General features: G+C 41.5%; 1 protein-coding gene across 1 annotated transcript in view; it reads left to right on the forward strand.

Moving 5' to 3' along the window:
* Positions 1-24525, forward strand: part of LOC122648495 (chaperone protein dnaJ 13-like) — a 116493-nt gene that overhangs the window by 53917 nt on the left and 38051 nt on the right. The window contains exon 8 of the mRNA XM_043841702.1: positions 14803-14856. Coding sequence (XP_043697637.1) covers positions 14803-14856 — 54 coding nt within the window. The remainder of the gene's footprint in view (positions 1-14802; positions 14857-24525) is intronic.

The raw sequence follows: 24525 nt of genomic DNA on the forward strand, positions 1-24525 counted from the left end.
ATGAACTCTGTGGGATAGAGAAGAGTGTTGATTATTCCTGAGTAACTGGGTGCACCATGGCATTACGAAGGCTGTCCTCTGATTGGACCATGGCATAGGCCTGCTCAAGAGTAGGGAGTAGATCATTCAGGACATGAGCCCGAATCTGGTCAAACTCAATATTGAGGCCAGCAAGAAAATCAAATACACGAAGACCATCTTCCCATTTCTTGAAAGCAGTAGCATCAACGTCACATGTAGCAGTAAATGACCCATAAAAATCCAACTGTTGCCACATGCTATGCAGCTTGGAATAATATTGAGAAAGAGATAATTCCGGTTGCTTGGTAGCATGTATCTTTTGGCAAAGTTCATAGCATTGGGCAGCATTACCCACCTGGGAATAAGTATCCTTGGCTGTCTTCCAAATTTTGGCAGCGGTATCAAGAAGAAGATAACCCCCAGCAATATCAGGATCCATGGAGTTGATGAGGTAAGACATCATGAGAAAATTAGAAGTCATCCGTTTATCTTGGGCAGGACCAGCATCTGTAGGCTTAATCAATGTTACTGTGATATAACCAAAGAGATCATGGGAACCAATGGCTAGAAAGCAGGATCCCGACCACATCAAATAATTAGTCTCATTTAATTTGATGGGTTTTGCAGAGAATGGTTGCAGAGAATGGAAGGAAATCACGTTGAGTAGCCCCTTTGTGTCCAGTAGATGCAGTGGAGATCTCAGAATCAGTCATAGTTGCTGGTCAGGGAAAATTTCAACAAAACATAAACTTTCCAAGGAATCCGGAGAGAAACACATCAACCAATCCCAACAAAGAGGGATTTATTACATGCTGATCGAGGTAACGTCCCTTGGTGGGAGATAACTCACGACCAAGGGTAAAGAGAAGAAGCCAGCAGCAGCGGGAGTCGTGACCGAGAGGAGGAAGAAGGGCGGCGCTGGCAGTGAGGCAGAGAGGAGGCGGAAGTTGATGGTGGTTTTGGCGGGGTGGTGGTGCTACGGAGAAGACCGAGAAGGGCGGCAGAATCTATGGTGAGGCTGGTGGCGCAAAAATCGAGAAGAGAAGGAGAAAGAGGGGATCTAGGGTTTCGTGATGGCAAGCATTAGGGTTAGGATCTCAATGTGGATCCCAACTCTGATACCATGTGGAAAATATGAATAATGGCTTGTGACAGTATGATCACAGTCCCACTTTATTTATAATGAGTGTAGGAACATTCTAGAATAGGTATAAGGATTGAAATACTCCTATGACAAAAATACTCTTGAACCCATATTACAACAGTCTCATTATGTTTTTTATTCTCTTCTTTTTCTTTTGGCATCCAAACGTAGTGTTATAGTAGTGTTTAAATGAATGAAAAAATTATGTGTGTGGAGAAATCACTTTCTTGAGTTATCTTTGACTTTTCTTAAGGTTAGCTTCTTGAGCTACAATTTAAGTTCTTAATGAAAATCTCTAAGATCTAGGAGCCATATAATCTTAAGGATGGATAATTAAGATTGTTAGAAGTCGTTAAATAAGGGGGGGGGGAATCCTAATTAGCGCCTGGCGCTAATCTCGATTTCCCCACTTTAGGGGCTTTTTGTCTGTGTTTTTCCTTTCTTCTTGCTATTGAGTACCCTAATTCTATTTATATTGAATGAAGTGGGCAGTCCCAACCTCAAGGTTGTGACTCCCAAGGTATAGCTCTTTCTCGTCTCCTCTCTTTTCTTCGTCTTCTTCTTTTTCCTTTTATTATTTACATGGTATCAGAGCTTAATCCTTAGACACCAAATCGAGTTTGATATTATAACATCCAGCGCAACCCCTTTTCTTCTTTGGTTGCTACTGATTTACCTCACAGGTTGCAACTATGCTTAGAGGGGGTGAGTTCACCCCCTGGTTTGGTGTTTTTGGTTTGACTACAATAAAGACTTGATTGATCAATTAGAATTGATCATCAATCAATTTTTTGGAGGGATCGATTCAAGAGGGATGTCCCATTGATAGATCAGTTCTCTTTTTTTGAGGTTGGAGATCGATTTTTTGCTAGAATCGATCAAGGTTTTGCCTGCACCCTGTCAGGGTTTTTGAGATCGATTTTTTTTGGAGAGTGCTGCTGTTTGGGTTCTCATCGATTTCCCTTTGTCAGGGTTCTCAAATCGATATTGTCAGGGTTTTGGAAGACCGATTTTTTTTGAGACTTGATTGTTGGTCAGCATTGTGGAGTGCTTGCTGATTTCTTTGTTTGCATGGCTGAAACAAAGAATATGGTGGCTGAGGTTGTATTCTCATCCTCTCATCGGACCACAGAGAAGCAACTTACAAAGCTGCCAATTTTCAACAATGGAAGAAAAGTGTGCATTTGGTTTTGACTAGTTGTGAACAACAAGATCATCTCACAAGATGAAGACTGCTGATGATACTACATGAGACATTATTGATGCCCGAATTCTCGAGCAGCTTCTGAATTCAATGGATAATTCTATTATTGATCTTGTTACCCATATTGACACTGTGAAGGAGTTGTGGGAATATTTGAATGTTCTCTATTTTGGACAGAACAACCTTTCTCGTATCTACGAGTTGTCACAGGAGTTTTATCGGGTCGATCGGAAGGGTCACCCTCTGACTCAGTACTTTGCTAATTTTAAGAGGATGTACGAAGAATTAAATTTTCTACTTCCTAGTAGTAGTGATGTGCAGAAGATGCAACAGCAGTGAGAACAACTCGCAGTTATGGGCTTTTTGGATTGTCTTGGAACAGAGTATGATTCTGTTCGTTCTCAAATTCTTGGCAGCGACAAGGTTCTCTCTTGCCGTTACCTTTTCCCGAATCTTATGGGTATCTCGGGAAAGTTCTTATGATCCTACACCTGCGGACAGATCAACCCTTGTTTCTTAGAACAACAATTGTGGTAATGCATGTGGCACTGGTAGTAGGAGTAACAAAGGGCAACCTACTGGTAACTCCACCTCTTCAGATAGTTCGGGACTACATCGCCACCATTGTGGTAAACTAGGATATATCCAGCGTTTTTGTTGGAAACTTCATGGCAAACCTCCTCAGCAGCAGTTTGCTAATTCAACAAGAAGTTATGAGTCTTCCCCTCAGCCTGTCCAACCTGAGAGTAAGATGGTTATGATGGCCGATGAAGAATTTGCATAGTATAATCAATTTCAGACTTCTACCTACTCAACCCTCTACTGCTACTTTTGTCCAGACAGGTAATGCCATTGCATGTCTCTCCACTTCTCATCCCTGGATCATTGATTCAGGTGCTTCGGATCACATGTCTGGTGTTTCAAGTATTTTTCCCTCTTTTCAGGAATCTTCTTCCAGTGTCACTTTGGTCAATGGCACTGGCACCGTTCATCCTACTTCTTTGTCGTTATCCTGTCCTTCATTTACCGCAATTTCCCTTGAGTCTCTTATCTGTAAGCAAGCTTACCCGTTTCTATAATTGTTCCATAACCTTTTATCTGGATTCTTGTGTTTTTTAGGACCTTACGATGAGGAAGATGATTGGTAGGGCCCGTGAATCGGAGGGGTTAATGGGCTATATCTTCTTGAAGACGATTCTCCTTCCATTGCTTACTCAAGTGTTTTGTCTCCTCATTAGGTTCACTACCGCCTAGGTAATCCGTCTTTATAGTCTACAAAAATTGGATCCTAGTTTTCGTTCTCTTTCTAGTTTAGAATGCGAGTCGTGTCAGTTTGGGAAACATGTGAGTTATTCCCCTTGTGTCAATAAACGGTTTGCGTACCCTTTTGCTTTAGTCCATTCTGATGTATGGGGTCCTTGTCCTGTTACATTTAAGTTGGGTTTTAAATATTTTGTTACTTTTGTTGATGATTATTCAAGAGTCGCTTGGATTTATTTAATGAAAAGTTGTTCGAAATTGTTTTCTATATTTTGTGTTTTTGTTGCTGAAATTCAAAATCAATTTCATGTGTCTATCAAAATTTTGCATAGAGATAATGCAAAAGAATATTTTTCTGCCCCCTTTTCTCGGTTTATAACTATCCGTGGTATTATACATCAGTCCTCTTGTTTGGACACCCCTCCACAAAACGGTGTCACTGAAAGAAAAAATAGATATTTGATGGAAGTTGCTCGGTTCCTTCTCTGAAATGAAGGTGGCCAAGTACTTTTGGGCTGATGCTGTGTTAACCGCATGTTACCTTATCAATCACATGCCTTCTTCGGTTTTACAGGGTGGTATTCCTTATTCCTTGTTATTTCCTTTTGATCCATTATTTGTTCTTCCTCCCCGTATTTTTAGGTGTGTTTTCTTTATCCGTGGACCGTGATCATCGTCCAGGTTTTTCAAAGTTGGATCCTAGTGCTCTTAAATGTATCTTTCTTGGTTACTTACGTATCCTGAAAAGATAGAAGTGTTATTCTCCTACATTGCAAAAGTATTTTGTTACTGCTGATGTATCTTTCTTTGAGTCCACCTCCTACCCGGAAAATTCGTTTGTTGTGTCTGAATTGGATGATGATCTCCCCATCTATGTTGTGCATCCTTCTGTTCCGCAGGCACCGCTAGTTGCAGACCGTCACTGCCTCCACCACCACCTCCTCCACCATTGGTTTGGCAGGTTTATTTTTGTCTCCCTCGGGATGGTCAAGTACCCCCTGCCTCTCCGCCGCCTGCCTCATCCTCTTCGTCTGCAATTCCTGAGATAAGTATTCCTTTTTCTGACCTAGATCTTCCTATTGCTAAGCGTAAAGGTGTTCGGCGTTGCACTCAACATCCCATTTCTAATTTTGTTTATTATTCTGGTTTATCCTCTGCTTTGCATTCTTACTTTTCTACTACTTCTTGTCATCCTGTTCCTAAGTCTATTGTAGAGGCATTATCTAGTCCTGGCTAGAGGACAGCTATGGAGGACGAATTATTAGCCTTGTAGGAAAATCAGACCTGGTCTTGTTCCATTACCTCCAGGGAAGTCTACTATTGGTTGGCGTTGGGTATATGTGGTCAAGGTTAACCCCGACGGCTCTCTTGCTTGGTTAAAGGCCCGATTGGTTGCTAAGGGCTATGCCCAAGTTTATGGTGTTGACTATCTGGATTTCTATCCTGTTGCCAAAATTGCCTCTGTTCGTATTTTGATTTCTCTTGCAGCTACTCATCATTGGCCATTGTATCAGCTTGATGTTAAGAACACTTCTCTTCATGGTGATCTCCATGAAGAGGTCTGTATGGAGTAACCTCCAGGCTTTGTTGCTCAGGAGGAGTCTGGTATGGTGTGCAAACTTAAGAAGTTTCTATATGGTTTGAAGCAATCTCCTCGGGTAGGGTTTGGTTGATTTAATGAAGTGGTTCTTGAGTTTGGACTGTCACAGTATGATAGTGATTACTCAGTATTTTATCGACGATCTGGTGTAGGGAGGATATTCCTTATTGTTAATGTTGATGATATTGTCATCACTGGAGATGACGTTGAAGGTATCCAAAGTTTGAAGATACACTTGTGTTAGCAGACCTGAATTAGAGAGTAATTGCTTGGATGATCAATATGATCAAACAAGCCTTGTATTTATAATAGAAGAGACTACATCCTAATGACCAAAATACCCCTAGCATAGTCGACTTAACTAGGAAGTACAAAGAATATAAAAATACAACTGTAAAATGACCAGAATACCGCGGCGGTATTCTGGTGTACATAATTCAACACTCCCCCTCAAGTTGGAGCAAATATGTCAATCATGCCCAACTTGACTAAAGTAGGATGAAATAATTTTCCAGACAATCCCTTGGTGAAAATATCAGCAATCTGATCAGTAGACTGCATAAAGGGAACATAAATCAATCCTTCTTCCAATTTTTCTTTAATGAAATGCCTATCCACTTCAACATGCTTGGTGCGATCATGCTGTATCGGGTTGTGTGCAATGCTGATTGCAGCCTTGTTGTCACAATACATCATCATAGGAAGATGAACAGGAACACCAAGGTCTTGTAGCAAGCCTTTCAGCCAAAGTAACTCATAAATGCCTTGTGCCATAGTACGAAACCACTAGAACGAGCCACCACATTCTGCTTCTTACTATACCAAGTGACGAGATTGCCACCTACAAAAAGAACAATACCTAGCGATAGACTTGCGATTTGTAGAACCAGCCCAATCAGCATCGGTATACGCCTCTATCCGTAGGTGACCATGAGGAGACAGGAGAATGCCTTTTCCAGGGGCTGACTTCAAGTAGTGAAGAATTCGAAGAACAACCTCCATATGAAACGAATAGGGGTCATGCATAAACTGACTTATAGTACTCACAACCACAACAATGTCAGGAAGTGTATGTGAGAGATAAATCAGCTTCCCCACTAGTCTTTGGTACCGGCCTTTATCAACAGGTTCACCCTCCTTTTCTTTGAGACGGACAATAGCCTCCATAGGAGTATCTGAAGGGTGACATCCTAACAAACTAGTTTCAGCCAACAAATCTAGCACATACTTCCTTTGGGAGAGAAAGATGCCTTTAGAAGATCTAGCAACCTCAATCCCAAGAAAGTACCGTAGCTTCCCTAGATCTTTAATCTTAAATTCCTGCCCAAGAAAGTTCTTCAACCGGCTGATCTCATCACCATCATTGCCAATAACCACAATGTCATCAAGGTAGACTATAAGAACAATGAGTTTTCCTCTACTTATAGCCCACATAAATCATGGCCTTATGAAACCGGCCAAACTATGCTCGAGGTGATTGCTTCAGCCCATAAAGTGCTCGCTTCAATTTACACACTTTACCTTGATTACTGTCACAAGAAAACCCTGGTGAATATCCATGTACACCTCCTCACCAAGTTCTCCATTGAGGAAGGCATTCTTCACATCTAGCTGTTGTAGATCCCATCTAAGATTGACTGCACAAGATAGCATAACTCGAACAGTATTCCGCTTTGCAACAGGAGCAAAGGTCTCCTGGTAATCAATCCCATATGTCTGAGTGAAGCCCTTTTCAACCAGACGTGCCTTATATCAATCCACAGTCCCATCAACCTTCTGTTTGACCACAAACACCCACTTACCTCCTACTGGTTTTTTCCCTGGAGGAAGAGCTATAAGATTCCAAGTATTATTGTTTTTCAATGCTCTCATTTCTTCCAACATTGCTGCCTTCCACTTTCCATTTGTATAAGCTTCCTGCCAATTTTTAGGAATGGAAACAGAAGAAAGAGATGACATAAATGAACGAAAAGATGGAGAACGAGAACTATAAGAAACAAAGCGAGAAATGGGATGCTAGGTGTAAGTCCTAGTGCCTTTGCGATGAGCAATAGGTAGGTCAGAAGAAGAAGTCTTACCAGGAGAAGAAGGATCTGGATCCTGAGTCGGCAACTGGATAGGTATTGGTGCTACAATGGATTGAAGCTGCCCTCTTTTGGATCACCTCTTTTTATAGGTGATAATGTTAGAGTTGTCAATTCTCTTCTAAAATTCATTGATGGTTCTCTGGACTGGAGTCAGCTCCCCCTGACTAGGAACATTACCACCATTATTTTCTACGAGGTCCCCCTGTAAAGGATTCCCTTCGGATGAAGGGGCAGCAGCCAAAGGAGATGGCGCATCAACTAAAGGAGATGGGGCAACAACTAAAGGAGATGGGGCAGCAACTAAAGGAGATAAGAGAGGAGGAACTTCAAGAGGAGGAAACACATCTTCACTAGAACTAGAACTCTCCCCCTAAAGAGGTGGTGAAGATTAATAGCAAAGGCTTCCTTGAAAAACGACATCCATACTGACCAGAGTACGACGGGAAGGGGGATGGTAACACTTATAACCTTTCTGGATTGGAGAATAACCCAAAAAAATACACCGCAACCCACGGGGTTCAAGTTTGCTAGGAGATCTTGTATTTCTAGCATAACACACACAGCCAAACACCTTGGGAGAAACCACAAAGGAGGAACTCCCACGTAAAATCTCAGCTGGACTGCGGGAGTCAAGAACACGAGAAGGCAACCGATTAATGAGATAGGCTATAATGAGGACAGCAGCATCCCCCCAATATTGGGAGGGAACATGTCGGGCAAACAACAATGCCCTGGCCACTTCTAACAAGTGGCGGTTCTTTCTTTCAGCCACACCATTTTGGGTTGGGGTATCGACACAACTAGTCTAGTGAATAATCTTATGATCAACAAAATATTTTTTGAAATTGAGTTTCCCGATACTCAGTGTCACTATCATTTCTCAAAACTTTGAGAGTAGCCTGGAACTGAGTTTGGACCATTTTATGGAAATGCTGAAAACATAAAAAAACTTGATTTTTTATGTGCATAAGATATACTCATGTGTGTCTAGAGTGACAGTCAATAAAGGAAACAAACCAACGATGACCAGAAAGAGAAGTTTTACGACTAGGGCCCCAAACATTAGAATGCACCAAATGGAGGGTGACCTAATCTAGAGTGCCAGAATACAACCCTCACAAAAAAAATCATTCTTATCACATTTTTTGACCAAAGTAGGAAATAAAGTTGCTAAAATTCCAAATGGAGGGTGACCTAATCTAGAGTGCCATTGGCAAATTTCAGAAGAGACTAAAGAGTTCTGGTGTGGAGAAGGTAATGGTGGTGGAGTGAGACGACCATCATCAAGCAGGTACAATCCACCGTGCACTTTACCCAATCCAATCGTCTTCCCAGAGATCAGATCCTGAAAAACACAATGGGAAGGAAAAAAATTTACTTTGCAGTTAAGATCACGAGTAATACTACTAATGGAAAGAAGGTTAGTAGTAAAATTAGGAATGTGCAAAACAGAAGACAAAGGAAGAGATGAAGTACAGTTGATGATTCCTTTTCCAGAGATGGAAGAAAGGGGACCATCAGCTACCTTGACTTTGTCTTTCCCAGAAGTGGGAGAATAGCGATGGAAATGGCTAGAGGACTAGGTCATGTGTAGCTCCAGAATCAATGATCCAAGAATGGGAAGCTACTGAAGTACAATGACCACCAAATGAAATACCTGACCTAACAAAGTTTGAACCTGAAGGAGTAGGGGAATTGCCAGTAGCGTATGTGGTAGAGGCAACAGCAGCGGAAGTCTTTAGCACACGTAGGAATGCCTGTAGATCCTCCTGGGATAGACCAGTATCAGTAGCAGGGGCTGTAGCAACAGACTTAGAGTGATGGGCCTTCTTGTTTGATTTCTTTTTGGTAGCACGTTTGGCTTCAAAGTCTGCCGGTTTCCCATGAAGTTTCCAACATTTATCTTTGGTGTGGTAGGGCCTGTTACAGTGCTCACAAGTGACAATGCCCTTGGTAGAATCACCAGCAAAGAAGTTACCAGCAGTGACAGGAATGGCCGCGGAAGCAGTCTGGAGAGCTGATCTCTCAGTAGGTGGAGGATGGAGCATAGCAGCCCTACGTTTTTCTTCAGAGGAGACCAAGGCATAGGATTGTTCAAGTGTGGGAAAAGGAGAGTGACCAACACTTGAAACCGAATCTGATCATAATCCACTTTTAATCCAGCCAAGAAGTCATAGACCCGTATCTTGTCAACATGCTTCTTATAAGCAGCAATATCACCAGGAGTGGAAGGATTGTAATCAGAAAAATGATCCAACTGTTGCCAAAAGCTGCAAAGAGTAGCATAGTACTTGGAGACAGATAATTCCACCTGAGTGGTATGAAGGACTTTCTTCCGGAGTTTATGAACCTGGGCATCATTACCAAGCTGTCCATATGTTTCCTTGCAGGCAGACCATATTTAAGCAGCTGTATCAAGAAGAAGAAATCCACTAACAAGGTCTGATTGCATGGATCCAATCAAATAAGACATGAGGATACCATTATTGGAGATCCACCTGTTTAGAAGAGGACTAGCTTCAGTTGGCATAACAGTAGTACCATCGATATGGCCAGTAAGCCCACGGCCAGCAATGGCAAAGTATGCAGAGCGAGACCATATCAGGTAATTGCTCCCATCCAGTTTGATAAGATTAGGAAGAAGGTCACGGGTGTCATTCCTACCATACCCATCAGCAGCAGAAGTGCCAGTAGAGACTTCAGAGTCAACTATTATTCAGCAGAGAAACCCAAATCGCAGAGAGGGGCTGTGGTGATGAGAAACCCAATAAATACTCCAAGATAAGGGCTGGAAATTGGAGGAGAGATCTCTTTAAATATAGGGAGTGTCTCCAAAAAAAGCAGCAACAGAGAAGTATAATCCCAAGATCGATATTTGTAGGGTTTTGAAGAAAACAAGATGAGATCAAAGTTGATCAGGGAGAGAAGCCGCAGCATGGCTGGAGATAGAACCTTGTCCAATATAATTCTGCTGTAGTTCTTGAGCTTCAATAATGTGGAGAGATCCCTTGGAAGATTAGATTGAATCAGTCCAAAACCTTGAAGTCTTCAAATGTCGCAGTCAGAGTACAAGCTCCTATCGATCTGAAATTTCTATAACATGGAATGAGGTGATGGAGGGCAGCAACTGGATCTGTAGATCACCTCATCAGTGCTGCCCTAGTGGGAGAATGAAGAACAAAAGGGGAAAGAGGGGGGGGGGGAAGAAGAGCTCGAGAATGAAAGGAAGGAGAAGGGGAAATCGAGAATGGAAAAGAGGAGACTGCCCTAATTCGAAACCTGCTCTGATGCCATGTTAGCAGACCTGAATTAGAGAGTAATTGCTTGGATGATCAATATGATCAAACAAGCCTTGTATCTATAATAGAAGAGATTACATCCTAATGACCAAAATACCCCTAGCATAGCCGACTTAACTAGGAAGTACAAAGAACATAAAAATACAACTGTAAGATGACCAGAATACCCCCACGGTATTCTGGTGTACATAATTCAACAACTTGCAACAAAAATTTCAAACTAAGGATCTAGGAAGATTGAAGTATTTTTTGGGTATTGAAGTTGCTCACTCAAGGAAGTGAATTTCGCTTTCCAGCGAAAATATGTTTTGGATTTGCTTACAAAAACAGGGATGTTAGGATCCAAGCCTCTGGATACTCCCGTGGATCCCTATATGAAGCTTTCAATTGAAAGTGGGGATATTCTAGATGATCTTGAGAAGTATCGGAGGTTGGTTGGAAAATTGAATTATTTGACTGTGACTTGACCTAATATAGCCTTTCCTATCAGTGTTGTTAGTTATTTTCTGTCATCTCCTTGTACATCCCATTGGGATGCTATTGTTCGCATTTTGAGATATCTTAAGAAGGCTCTTGGGCGTGGTTTAATATATACTCTAATCATGGACTTGGATGTATTGAAGGTTTTTGTGATGCTGATTGGGCTGGATCTCCTGTTGATAGGCGATCAACTACTGATTATTGTACTTTTGTTGGAGGGAACCTTGTCTCTTGGAAGAGCAAGAAACAAACTGTTGTGGCTAGGTCTAGCATAGAGGCTAAGTATCGAGCCATGGCACATGTCACCTGTGAATTGATGTGGATGAAGCAGTTGTTGACTGAACTTGGGTTTGAAAGTGTGTCTCCTATGCAGTTATGGTGTGATAACCAAGCTGCTATTCATATTGCATCGAATCTAGTGTTCCATGAGAGCTATACATATTGAAGTCGACTATCACACTTTGTTCAGGAAAAGCTACAACAGGGAATTATTTCTCCAAGTCATGTTCGCACAAGAGAACAACTTGCAGATGTTTTTACCAAGTCTCTTGGGAGTGGTAGAGTTGATTATACTTGTAACAAGCTGGGCATGATCAATATTTATGCCCCAGCTTGAGGGAGAGTGTTAGAGGTTGTTAAATAAGGGGGAGGGGAAATTGTGATTAGTGATTGTCGCTAATCTCTATTTCCCCACTTTAGGGGCTTTTTGTCTTTTTTCCTTTCTTCTTGCTATTGTGTATCCTAGTTCTATTTATATTTAATGAAGTGGCCAGTCCCAACCTCATGATTGTGACTCCCAAAGTTACAGCTCTTTCTCTTCTGCTATCTTTTCTTCTTCTTCTTTTTCCTTTTATTATTTACAAAGATACATCTAAGAAATTGGTTTCTTAATGTGTGAGCCTCAGAAATCCTATTCATAAGCTTGGGGAAATAGCCCTAGGAGCCCATAACATATGTGCTTTTTTTTTGTGAAACATAGTTTTTCATGCAGCTGAGGCTAGTCCAAGGCACCCAAGTGGAGTGCCATATTACAGATATATTTTACATATTCCATGTATTTTCCCAAATCATAGTTGCCAAGGTGGCAAGGCGACCCAAGGTGGTGGAAGGGTGCCTAAGCTCTTGCCTAAGCAACTAGGTGCCCAAGTGTTATTTTTTATTTCCCCTCTTTTCTAACATTATTTAGTATGCTACAATATATACCTATATCATTAAAAATCAACATTAAACCACATCAAGTCATCAAAAATCAATATTAAGCCACATCAAGTCATCAAAAATCAACATAGAACTAGAAGACAGTAGAACTGCAGAAGCAAGCTATTGGAAGTTTAAAACAATCAAAACATACATTTGGTTTATACTGTTCTTGGAATTGGTCATTGTCCTTGTATACCTAGTCTCACATTTGGTTTATATTGTTCTTACAAAATATTATCTTATCTATAAGTAATTAAACTGCTCTCAATTTAGAGAAATGTTTTTGTTCTCTGAGAAGTTTGACTGGATAAATGATTTTATTTTTACACAAGATTTTTTGTATTAGGTAGAGCACAAAACCAGCTTTCCAACAAATCCAAGATTGCTTAAATCTGATTTATATTGAAGGAGTTATGTTATGGTCACCTTATTTGATGCATGTGAGTGTTGTCAAAATCGCTTTGAATGAAAATATATATTTTTAATATATCAAAACAAATGAATATTTTATTGCACTTTTGGTTTTAGCATTGTTTACCATATTAAGATTTATGGGATTTTTAGATTTGAGAAAAACTCCAGCATTAGAAAGTTAAAAATTTCACCTACCGCCAAAAATCTAGTTTTTGTTCTTGAATTGGGGGGGGGGGGGGGGTTGACTTTTTATCTTTTTTGAAGTTTTTTTTGTAACTATTTTTATTGGATTCAAATAGGGGGGTATTTGCTTATTTATGAATAATATCTTAAGTACAAGAAATATATAACATTTACTTAAATGATATTCGACATAAATAAGGGCCAAACCTAGGTCGATAACACTAAGGCGGCAGCCGCCTAGGCCCCCAAAAATCTGCCTGTACGCCTAGGCAGGGAAAAAAATCCTCTGCAGTGCACTGATCTGGCGGTGAACTGCGGTGCGGCCTTGCGAGCTCGACACGTGGATGCGGCGATATCCAACTGTGCCAAGCTCGAGAAGAGAAAAAAAGAAGTGCAATCGAGCTCGTACTGTTGGATGTCGCTGCGTCCACGTGTCGAATTCGCAAGGCTGCACCGCCAGGTCGGTGCACTGCAGAGGATTTTTATCCCGCCTAGGTGGCCGCCTAGTTGACGCCTTGATAACTATGTCCCTAATACCAGGCATAGTTTCCGTTTTACTAGTATTTTCCTTCATCATCTAGGTATGGATGCCTTGAAACATAGGGCACCTATTTGCCTTGAGCATCAAGGCATGCCTCGTAACCTAGCTACCTAGGCATCACCTTGGTGCCTTGACAACTATGATACAAAGAAGTTTGGTGTTGAAGTTCCTGTGAATGGATCTTCACAAAGTTCTAAACAATCCATCTCAATTTCCCACCTTCCCCATTACCCTAATCTTTTGTTAATTGAAAAACTACTCCAGACAGCTGACCTTGCTGCCAATTTGATCAGCATCATGATGCTGAACTAACCTCGAACCAGGAGAATCCAGTAGGAGATTAGCTTGCAATAGAGTCGCAGGTATAGGAATAAGAACCAGAAAATTAGTAACTTTAGTAACTCTGTTCTGATTGGCCTGAAACTACACTCGGAGGTTCTGTTTATCAAGGAGAATAAATCTACAAATGGTTAGATTTCTAGATATGGAACAATCCTAGTGGGACTAGGAGAATTGAAAAGTAACCCAGAACAGTTGAATCGACCAGGATATTCAGAACTCAATTCAGAGATAAAGATGGGGTTCTGTTTAGGGATGTATCAGTAAACAATAATAAGATTCAATCAGAAATCTGAAAATTATGCAGAGTTGGACAAGGACTAGGAAACCAGATTTTTGGTTATAACTCAAAGTTCTAAAACAGCAATTGAATTCAAGAACTACGATGTAATTTGATGGATGTATGGATGAGTATAAAACTAGAAATTGTAAAACAGCACAGCCACAGGGTTTAGAACTACAAACTCTGACCTGATTTGGTAGGATGATAGATGAAGAAGGATTACATAGAACCAGATCACGAATCCACCCAATCTTCAGGATTCAGATAGCTTCTTTCCTCCTTGTTTCTGCATCACATCAATGAGTGTTCAAAATTCAAATGCATATTCAGATAAACAATTGACAAGTAATATTCTTGGTATCATGCTTTCTGATTTAATGCTGCATACCTTTTTGTTTTTCCAAGGTTCTTTGTTAGATTTGTATTCGGAAAGTAATAATGATTTAATGTTGCAAGGCATGGGACCTTGCTAAGAAGGAACTAAAAGGTGATACTTATATAATTTACATCTCCTTATAGTAACATTTCATACTATATTCAAATGATTTGCGCTTGCTTTCATGCTATATTTTTATCCTTTTATACTCTTTCCTCTGATAAAATTAGAAAGATCCTTTGTTCGCTTGACATACTCTCTAACTGAAATAGAATTGTTTTATGACTGCCTAGTTGATGGTACAACCTTTTGTCCTGTGGAGTTGGTACATAATGTTTCTCCTTTTTTTTTTTTCTTCTTCCTGTTAATAGGGAATCTTTTGGAAATTTGAGTTTCACCGTGGGGGACAAAAGATAATTATTCCTGTAAGCTGAGTCTCATCTTTTTATTTGTGTGCGCCTTGATGATCACATCTTTACAGTTAGTAATTTTTTCCATGTATAATTCATGTATGTTATATATGTGTATGTGACATTCTTTTGATATTTTCATTGGTAACTGTATAACTGTAGCAACCTTTGCAGAAGCAGAAACTCTTCTGCATTGCAATAGTTTTATCCAAATTGAATCTTCCAAGTAATTTATATATATATATAGAATCTTTAACATGATTCGATGGGTGAAAGGTAATGATCAAAAACCTTGGCAACTGTGCTTATCTTTTTTTTGGTGAATAAATTCTATTACCAAACCTCAGGAGGGGGCGGGGAGAAAAAAGGGGAGTACAAAGGAGAAGAGGGGGAGAGAGAGAGAAAGGGGGGGGGGGAGGAGCAAAGCCACAACCACAAGCCAACCTACGAAGAGGTGGGGGGCTGCAAAAGAGAAGTATCAAGACCCCAAGATACAACAATATGCCTGTTCCATGGGGTATAAAAATGGACCTATTAGGGATGAAGATGAGCTTGGAGGATTCATCGAAAGAGATGGCTTTCCAAATCAAATCAAAATATCTAGAGTTGGAGGTCCATCTCCTAAGATTCCTTTCCATCTAGATGTGGTAGATAGCGGAGCCAAATACGAGCTTTCGAACAGTGTCACAGATAGTGGCTCCTGAGAATGTCTTGTCCAACTAGAGCCATTCTCTATTAAAGGCTAGGGGTCTCCTGCAACGGGGCCAAATGGATGTAAGGGATTTTTTCCAGATAGTGGAGGTAAATGGGCATGCAAAGAAGAGATGGGCAATGTCCTCGGAGCAATTCCAGCAAAAGACACAAGAATGGGAGACGGGGATTTTTCGGTGAAGGAAAGCTTGGGTTGGGAGGCAAAGGCTAAGGGTTCTCCAGGCTGTGAAGCTATGTCTAGGGATGTGACCTTTGAACTAAACTAGCTTGTGCCAAGGAACAGAGGGGCAGGGGTTCCGAGCAAAATTCCAGGCTGAACTAGAGCTAAAGATGCCGTTAGGGGAAGGAAGCCAAATAACCTTATCCGCGGGGGGAGGGAAGGCCAGATTTGGGAAAGAATGGAGGGGTGGAGGGAGGGGACTAGGAGCCTTGAGAAATGAAGAAGGAGAGGGGAGCAGATTTTGGGATGCTGGAAGAATAGATCGACCTGGGCCCAAGGACATTGTAAAGGACCCCAAGAGGGTGCCAAGGGTCAAGCCAAAGGGAGATGGAGGAGCCATCAACAATAGAGGAAGAGGCAAGGATTTAAGTATCGGTATCGGGTATTGTATCGGTCAGGCGATTTTAAGAGACGTATTGTATCGTATCAGAGATACGCATCGATCGGTGCAGAAACGCATGAAAATGATCAAAATACACATGGAAATACACTTTTGGACACAAAAAACAATATAAACAAGCAATTTGTGTCATATATTATGCATATATACTAAGAATTGTGAATAATCAATAACCAGACAAGTGCGGCACTTTGAAATTGTTATAAAAGATTAAAAGATGAGATTTCTTACATGTAGAGTCACTCTATTGCCATGAAGAATGTCGGGGTGGATCAAAGTCATGTCTGTAAGGGTCTTCAAGAATAGGAGCGACTAGGATGATGTTGTGTGCTGACCGAACATAAGTACAATACTGAGCCCAGTCGAAATACTGATGGTAGTGACTCTCCCACTCATAGTAGAATTGTGTGTACTGCTCTGGAGTAGCTAATGTCGTGAAAGCACTAGGTTGTGGTTGTGCTTGTGCCTCTCCGTATCCATAACTTCCATACCCTACAGAAGCCCCATGTCCATAGCTTGAAGAAGAACCTGATGCATAATGCCCATGGCCTGATGAAGCACTAGCATAATCAGAACTAATGCTAAGTGACTCCATGCCACTCATAAGCACATCACTATCATATGGATTGTGGGAACGCTTGGCAGGCTTGCCCTTCTTCGGCTTCCGCGAGTAAGTCTTATGGCCAGCAGGCCCAGGACCATGATCTATATCTTTGGTAGTATGTGTGTATCCTGCCTCACATGTGAACTGAACCCCAGCATGATGTTGTGAAGCCTCATGGCCAGCACCACCACTACCTCCAGCACCACCACTACCTCCAACACCATGGCCACTACCACCACTACCATCATCATCATCATCATCATCATCATTATCATCATCATCATCATCATCAGCAGTAGCAACAGAACCACCACCACCACCATCACCATCACCGTCACCATCATCATCACCATCGTCGTCGTCATCCTCATCATCAACATCTTGTTTAGTTCCTCCATACGGATGACCTGACCTTGTCCTCCTTATTAAACCTTCTTCAGAGCTACTGTCATCCTCTTCAACATTAGGGCAAGGATCTTGTGATGGTGGTTGTGTTTCATCATTATCCATCTGTTGAATGATGCTCTTTATGACTAGATCAGGTTTGGTTGTCTGGCGATCCTCACTTAATTGATCCGTCACCAATACCTTATCGGTATCCTCTATCCATGCTGTAACTAGATCTTCATCGTCAAGTAGGTGGTTGATGTCGATTGGGTTGACATCTACATCATCTCCTTCTCTTTCCAGCTCTAAATATTTAAGCTTCAGCTTCATGTTGTAATGGACATACACTAGCTTCTCCAACTTTGAATAACTGAGACGATTCCGGGGTTTGGTGTGTATCAACCCGAATGTACTCTAGTTACATTCGCAGCCACTAGAGGATGCCGTCAGGGATAACACTCAAATTGCAATTCGAGTTAAGTGTGGAGCACTAGTACCCCCATAATTGAGCCACCAATCAGCTGCACAATAATAAATGAAATATTAAAAGACAAAACCTTAAAACAAATTTTAAATGACATAATAAATTAGGTAAACCTAACTTACCTGGGCGTTGTGTGCTCCTAGCATGGATAGCCATTCTATCAGCAAAACCACGAGTGGCCTCCCGAAAATACTTAGCCTAGAGAGGTATTAAAAATTAAAATATTAGTTCCACCAATCACTACTCAAACTCTTATTTGACATATTCTTGGTTTCAATCATTTATACAACTAATTTAGCTCTAACCTCATCTATGGCAAGTGTGGCTTTGGCCACATCTGGCTCCATTCTGTTCACAACATTCCTTAGGGCACGCAATAGATCCGGTCTACACCCTATATCATTGGTGTATTGGATATCCGGATTCAAATAATATGCTACACATGGTTTGTAATTGATGGTTAGAAACCTAGAAATTCTAATAATAAATAAATAAATAGTAACTTAGGAAGTGTTTAAAATGAAACCAAAGTCATCTATTTATAAGATTACCTGCCCAATGAACATCTTGAATCAGCATCTTTTCCCATCGATCGGATATAATCTTCAAATACTTCTTGTTTGATGTTGGGTTATTGTCATGTATTTTTTTCTTCACTACTCCCATGGCCTCTACCATCTTACCCATGGTCTGCTCTTTATCCCCATCAACCTCTCGAAGCAGACAAAAGAGTGGCATCATAATATTATAAAGTCGGCCCATCGCAGCCTAAAACTTTGAGGAGGTGACAAGATCTTGAACAAATCTCCTAATTTCAGACCTTGCATAATTGCTAGTCAACCACTCAGCAGAGGTGAAAATCTGTAGCAGCCCATGCTTTCAGGAAATGAGGCTATCAATTGCAATGTAATTTGTTGCAAATCTTGTTGTTGCAGGCCTCACAAAATCCCCTTGTGTGTAACTCCTCATCACTGCCAAAACCCAACTATGGTTATAAATAAAGTTGGTGATTTTCCTTGCATTACCAACCAACCGTTGGACCTTGGGCAATTCTCCTATGTCCTTGAACATCAAATCTATACAATGAGCCGCACATGGTGTCCAAAATAGATGTTGCCTCTTTAACATAAGCAATTGACCAGCCTTTTTGAAATTTGTTGCATTGTCAGTTACTATTTGGACAACATTTTCTTCTCCTATGTCTTCCACAACTTCATCCATTAACTTATACAAGTAATTGGCATCTTTGATTTCACTAGATGCATTAACCGACTTGTGGAAGATCGTCTTTCCATCATAGTAGATAAGAAAATTGATGATGGATAATCTTGTTGGTCCACTCCATCCATCACACATGATGGTCACTCTATATAGTGGCCACTTCTCTTTGAACCTCGCCACATACTCATGCACCTCTTGGACAATATCATCCAAGTAAGGCCCAACAATCTCATAAGGTGTGGGTGGCTTAACATTTTTCCCACACCGCTGAATCTCCTTTACCATGGCCTTGAAGTGGGGATCTTTGGCCTTATGTGGTGGAATCATGGAACTGTGGAACCATCTGGAGATTGCTCTGCCTATCCTTTTACTAAGTGTTTTGGGTTGAAAGCTTTCTTCAATCCTCTGTTGGCCAGCATCCCTTGGTCTGTAGACATTAGGATCCATGTCTCTGATATCTGGGCTCTTCTTTCTCTTACCCTTACCACTCTTTGTAAACCGGTCAAACGTCAAGCATTCCCTTCACACTGGTTGCTCTACTAAGGCCAACAGGCTCCTTACCCTTACCTACAAATGGACGATAAGAGGAGCCAACACCAATATCTACACGGCCCTGGCTGGGTTGAGCTGATCAACTTCTGATCAATTTCTCAGCTCTCCATTGTTCCTCTCTTGCTTCATGTCTTGATTGTCTCATCGCCCATGCCAACTTGGGGTCCTTCTCTGCTTCCATATCCAATCCTTCATAAGCTTCAAAATCTTCCATCAAATTTTCCACCAATACATCCTCATCCTCATGTGCTTGCTTGGATTTTTTTTTTTTGAATCTCTAAGGTGTTTTTGCATTGCCCTGCTTAACTCTACAGGGCACTTTGTACGCTTGGCAACATTTCCATATCCTCCTGCCATGTGCTCTTTTTGCCGAGTTACCCCACCTCCAAGATGTTGAGTGTCACAGAAGTTGCACTGTGTATGCAATCTGTTGTTGTTTATCTTGGTACAATAAGACCACCCAATGTCTTGTTGTCGCGGCATCGTCCTAAACACCAAACAAAAGTAGATAACTATATAAGTATTAAACTATATTAAAATCCACACATCAATAATTTATACAAGTACATGTCTATATGATGCATCTCATGCATTGCATCATTTGCATGTACTTACTACTTAGCAAAGTTTCCCTAAGCAAAATTTAAACATTTTTATATTTTCTACAATTAGTTTCACATTAAAATAATGAAAAAAAATGACATAATAATCTAATATACTACATTAGCATACAAATGATATGAGTCTAACTCTTCTCTTCTATTTCGGCCAATGATACATTTTATCAAACTATAATGAAAGAGTAAAGATGAAAAAATCATGATATTTGGCATTTTTTAAAGTTTTTTATAAATTCAGAAAATAGCAAAAAAATAAAAAAAAAAATACAGATTTTAGGGTAAATATATAATCTTCTGGCAATGTGATAGATCTATACATAATATAGTACATATGTAATATACATTAGCATTTGTTTTAAATTTTAGAAGAAAATAAAAAAAAAATCATTTTATGGAAGCAATTTTCGGTTTTGGATAAAAAATGCAAAGAAACATGGATTTTGAACTCAAATCTTTGTAAATGTATACAAAGAATGCAATACTAAGTTAGTTTAACGTATTCCCTTTGAATCATAGCAAAAAAAAATACCAAAAATCAAAGATTTAAACAAAAGAGTCAAGTTTTTTTCAAAAAACCTACCTTTCCCTTCAAGAACACCTTTTGATTTCGAATGTGGGTTGTTAGATGCAGCAAATGCTAAGATTTCACCTCCTTTAGGATCGTTTTTGGCAAAGGAATCAAAGCCCTCAACAAATCTGCTCCAAAAACCAAGTTTAAAGATGTATTTTGATGGTTTTCTTAAGGCTGGAAGTTTGTTTTTTCCGCCAGCCTGCTCCTGCTCGATTTTTTCAGTTCTGAGAAGACTTGGGCCCATGTGTTTTTTAAGTGGTCGATACGTATCGATATTTTAAAAATAATAAAATAATGGGTTAAATTACGTCTCGTCTGTATCGATCCGTATCGTATCGTATCAATATGTATCAGTCGATACATATCGATACATTCGAGACATTTACATTTAAAAAAAAAAAAGCGACGTATCGGCTTGTCTCGTCTCGACCACGACCAATACCGAGACGTATCGGCCGATACGATACGAGACGGTCCGATACTTTAAACCTTGGGAAGAGGTGGCCCAGAGGGCAAGGGGGCGAGGGAGGAGGATCTTGCGCCAGATCCAAGAGGAGTCAGGGGGGATAGGAACAGTCCTGATGGAGTCATTCTTGAGGAGATGGGAGTAAACCCAGTTGACCTAGATGGAGTCCTAACGAGAAGAGATTTTCCAGATGAGCTTAAGGGTGCCTGTGGTATTGGAATCACCGATACGATGAATACCCAGGCCTCCTTCAGATTTGAGGAGAGAGATGGACTTCCAGCTGATTGGGTGGAGGAATTTGGAAGTTTCTTTCCCTTTCCAAAGAGAAGCACAGAGAAGGTGTTCCATAGCCTTGATGGTGGCTTTAGGGATACCAAAGATACCAACTGTGCTTTATCTTGATAAAACATTTCTTAATATTTTTATAATTTGTTTGCATCATGTGAAGAGGGAATTGACTCATTTAGCTGGCCGTTAGGCAACTAGGTGATGCAGTAGTACTTGGTTTTTTTTTTTTTTTTTTTTTTTTTCCAGTAGTACTTGGTTGGTTGGACAAATATGACCAACTTTGGACACCCAAACCCAGATGGAACCGGTCCAACCCGGGTTTTTGGTCTACAATGGTTGGCAGTAGGTTAGTTGTTTTGGTCTGAACTCTAATTAGTTTTAGAGTTGGTTTACAAGTCAATTCCAGTCCTAGAGTAGTAAGAGTCTTGTTATTTTCCTATATATATCTACATGTATCTAACTTTGAAAGATAGAATGGAATAGACAAGATTTGGATTTTGGTTTGAGTGAGTGTGATAGTTTTTTCCCCTTTCCCTTGCATTTTTTCTTCTCTATCTCAGGTTTCTCTTCTTCTCTAACCTGGTCTGCATCAACTTGGTATCTGAATAACCTGAAAATCAATATCCAGACTCAACAATAGTTTTATGGTTTTCATTTCTCAGAGAAACAATTCTTTATTTCTTGAAGATGGAGGTCTCCGGTAACCCTTTCTTCTCAGGCACTCCGGCAGTTTCTCTCCGGTGACTCACGTAATGTCTTCCACCACCCCTCCCTCCCCTCCTCCCCTGCTTTCTCCTTCCGACACCACCATCCCAACCTCCCCTCACTCTCCCGGCCAACCCAAATGGATTTCCCTTTTTAACTCATCCCACCATGCTTCTCTCTCTGGTGCAGGCCTTCCTCTTCACTTTGTCTCCCCTTCCATTGTCGGGTCATCTAAGGTTGCAGTCTGTTCCCCTGATATTCTTGAGACTGAAGCACAGCTCTGGGAATCTTGCTTAGTTGGCCACTTTCTGGGCTCGCGTCCTCCATTCCACATTGTAAAAGCCTCTCTCACCAAGCAGTGGAGAGTTTCTGGCACTCTCGACATCCATCTTCTCGACAACGGCTTCTTCATCTTCAAGTTCTGAGATGAACTCGATAGGAATCGTGTGAGTGAGGGTGGCCCTTGGCAAGGTTGCGAAAAAGCCCATTTTTCTCAGACAGTGGCACCGCCATATGCAGCTTCGCAGGGTAGACCTATCGACCATTCCTCTTTGGGTCTCTCTCCCTGGTCTCCCCCTCCACTTCTGGTGTACGGAAGGCCTTAGCTCTGTTGGCTCGGTGTTGGGCAAACCTTTATTCTCAGACATGCGCACTATGAGGAAACTTCGCCTGGCCTTCGCGCGCATCTGTGTAGAAGTGGCTGCCGATGAACCTCTGCCCTCTTTCATCACTGTCAATGATGGGAATGATTTCTCCTTTGAGCAGGAGGTCCACTATGAGTGGAAACCCCCTCAATGCCTGACTTGCAAGAAGTTTGGGCATGATACTGCCTTCTGCTCCCCTCCGGAGTCCAATCCTTTGCGGAAAAATTGCATTCCCACTGCTGAAGCTCCATCTCGGTTCTCTTCCCTCCCCAGAGGCAGAGCCAGGTCGAGATTTAGTCACCGGAACCATAGCCGTGCTCCGGCAGCTCCTCAAGACAGTATCCTGGGTATCCCTCCTTTACCCATTGGACAAAACCCTTTTGCTCCCCTATCTGACGATGACCTTTTGGAGTCTGACTGTGGGACTTGCATTGAGAAGTGCCTCGACTCTGCTGCTCCTTGTACCAGATCGCGTATGACTTCTCCGATGGCTGAAGAACCTCCTGGCACCTCTGCTGACACCTCTGTTGCCCCAAGCTCTGTCACCAACGCTCTGGCGGCAAACCCCTCCCCTTTGTCCCCTCTGCAACCTGCGCCTGTCTCGTTGACGACTCCTGCAACTTCCTCTTCTGTGCTTGCCTCGGCGAAGGACCCTGAGACGATTCCTAAATCCCCTTCTTTTGCAAAATACCCTGATCTCCCCACCTTTGTCCCTTCGGTCGTCTTATCTGAGGGGCCCACCATTGAGCTGTCATCTCCCTCTTTTCTTTCCCCTATCGTTTATTTTCCCAAAAAGCCCTCCACTAAAAAGTCAAAGAACCATAAGAAAAAGAAATCTAAGAAACTGGCCCACCCCGCTGACCCAGCTCCCGCTGACCCAGTTCCTGAACCAGTTAGCCCCTCTTCTCTCGGATCGGGTCACCTGGTTGAAACCCATGGACTTTCTCATAAGTCCCATTCATCCCCTTCACCCGATCCCCCCCCTCTTCTGCTATCCCCTGTTCCTCTCCTGCTGCTGGCTACAATCGTCGCCACCGTAGCTCCTCCTCTTCTCGTGGTGTGCTATCCCATAGTCTGGGATGTCAAGTGCAACCTTCCCTCTTGCCCAAATGAATCACGGTGTTTTGTGGAACACTCGGGGTCTAAATTCCCTGAGCAAACAAGCTGCTATTAGATCCCATATTCGCCTAAACCATTCCACCTTCTGCTGTCTGCTGGAAACTCATGTAAAAGAGCCAAATGCTGCAAAAATTTTGAGCTCGATTGCCCCGGGTTGGTCTTTCCTATCCAACTACACTCACCATACCGATGGCCGTATCTGGATATTATGGGATCCTTAAAAAATTCAGGTCTCTATGATCTCCTCTTCGGCCCAATATATCCATTTAAAATTCTCTGATTGCCTCAATCATTTCTCCGTCTTTTTCACTGCTGTTTATGCCTCTAACTGCCCTTCTCAGAGGCTTCTTTTATGGGATGATCTCCGTAGTATTGCAAATCTTATTGGTCCTTCACCTTGGGGACTTGGGGGAGATTTCAATGTAGTCAGATTTGGAAATGTAAAGCAGGGTGGCGATTCCTTAGATCTTGACTCTATAGCTGCTTTCAATGATTGCATTGATGACTTGGGCATGGATGACCTTCACTGGACTGGTCCAAAATTCACTTGGAGTAACAAAAGAGCTGGGATTCATCGTATAGATTGCAAGCTTGATCGAGTTATGGTTAATGACTTCTGGCTTTCCTCCTTTCCCTCTTCCTCTGCCACTTTTGATACCCCGGGTATTTCTGATCACAGTCCCATCTCTCTC

The sequence above is a fragment of the Telopea speciosissima genome, chromosome 1 (assembly GCF_018873765.1).
Source record: "Telopea speciosissima isolate NSW1024214 ecotype Mountain lineage chromosome 1, Tspe_v1, whole genome shotgun sequence".
In the NCBI taxonomy this organism is placed as follows: Eukaryota; Viridiplantae; Streptophyta; class Magnoliopsida; order Proteales; family Proteaceae; genus Telopea; species Telopea speciosissima.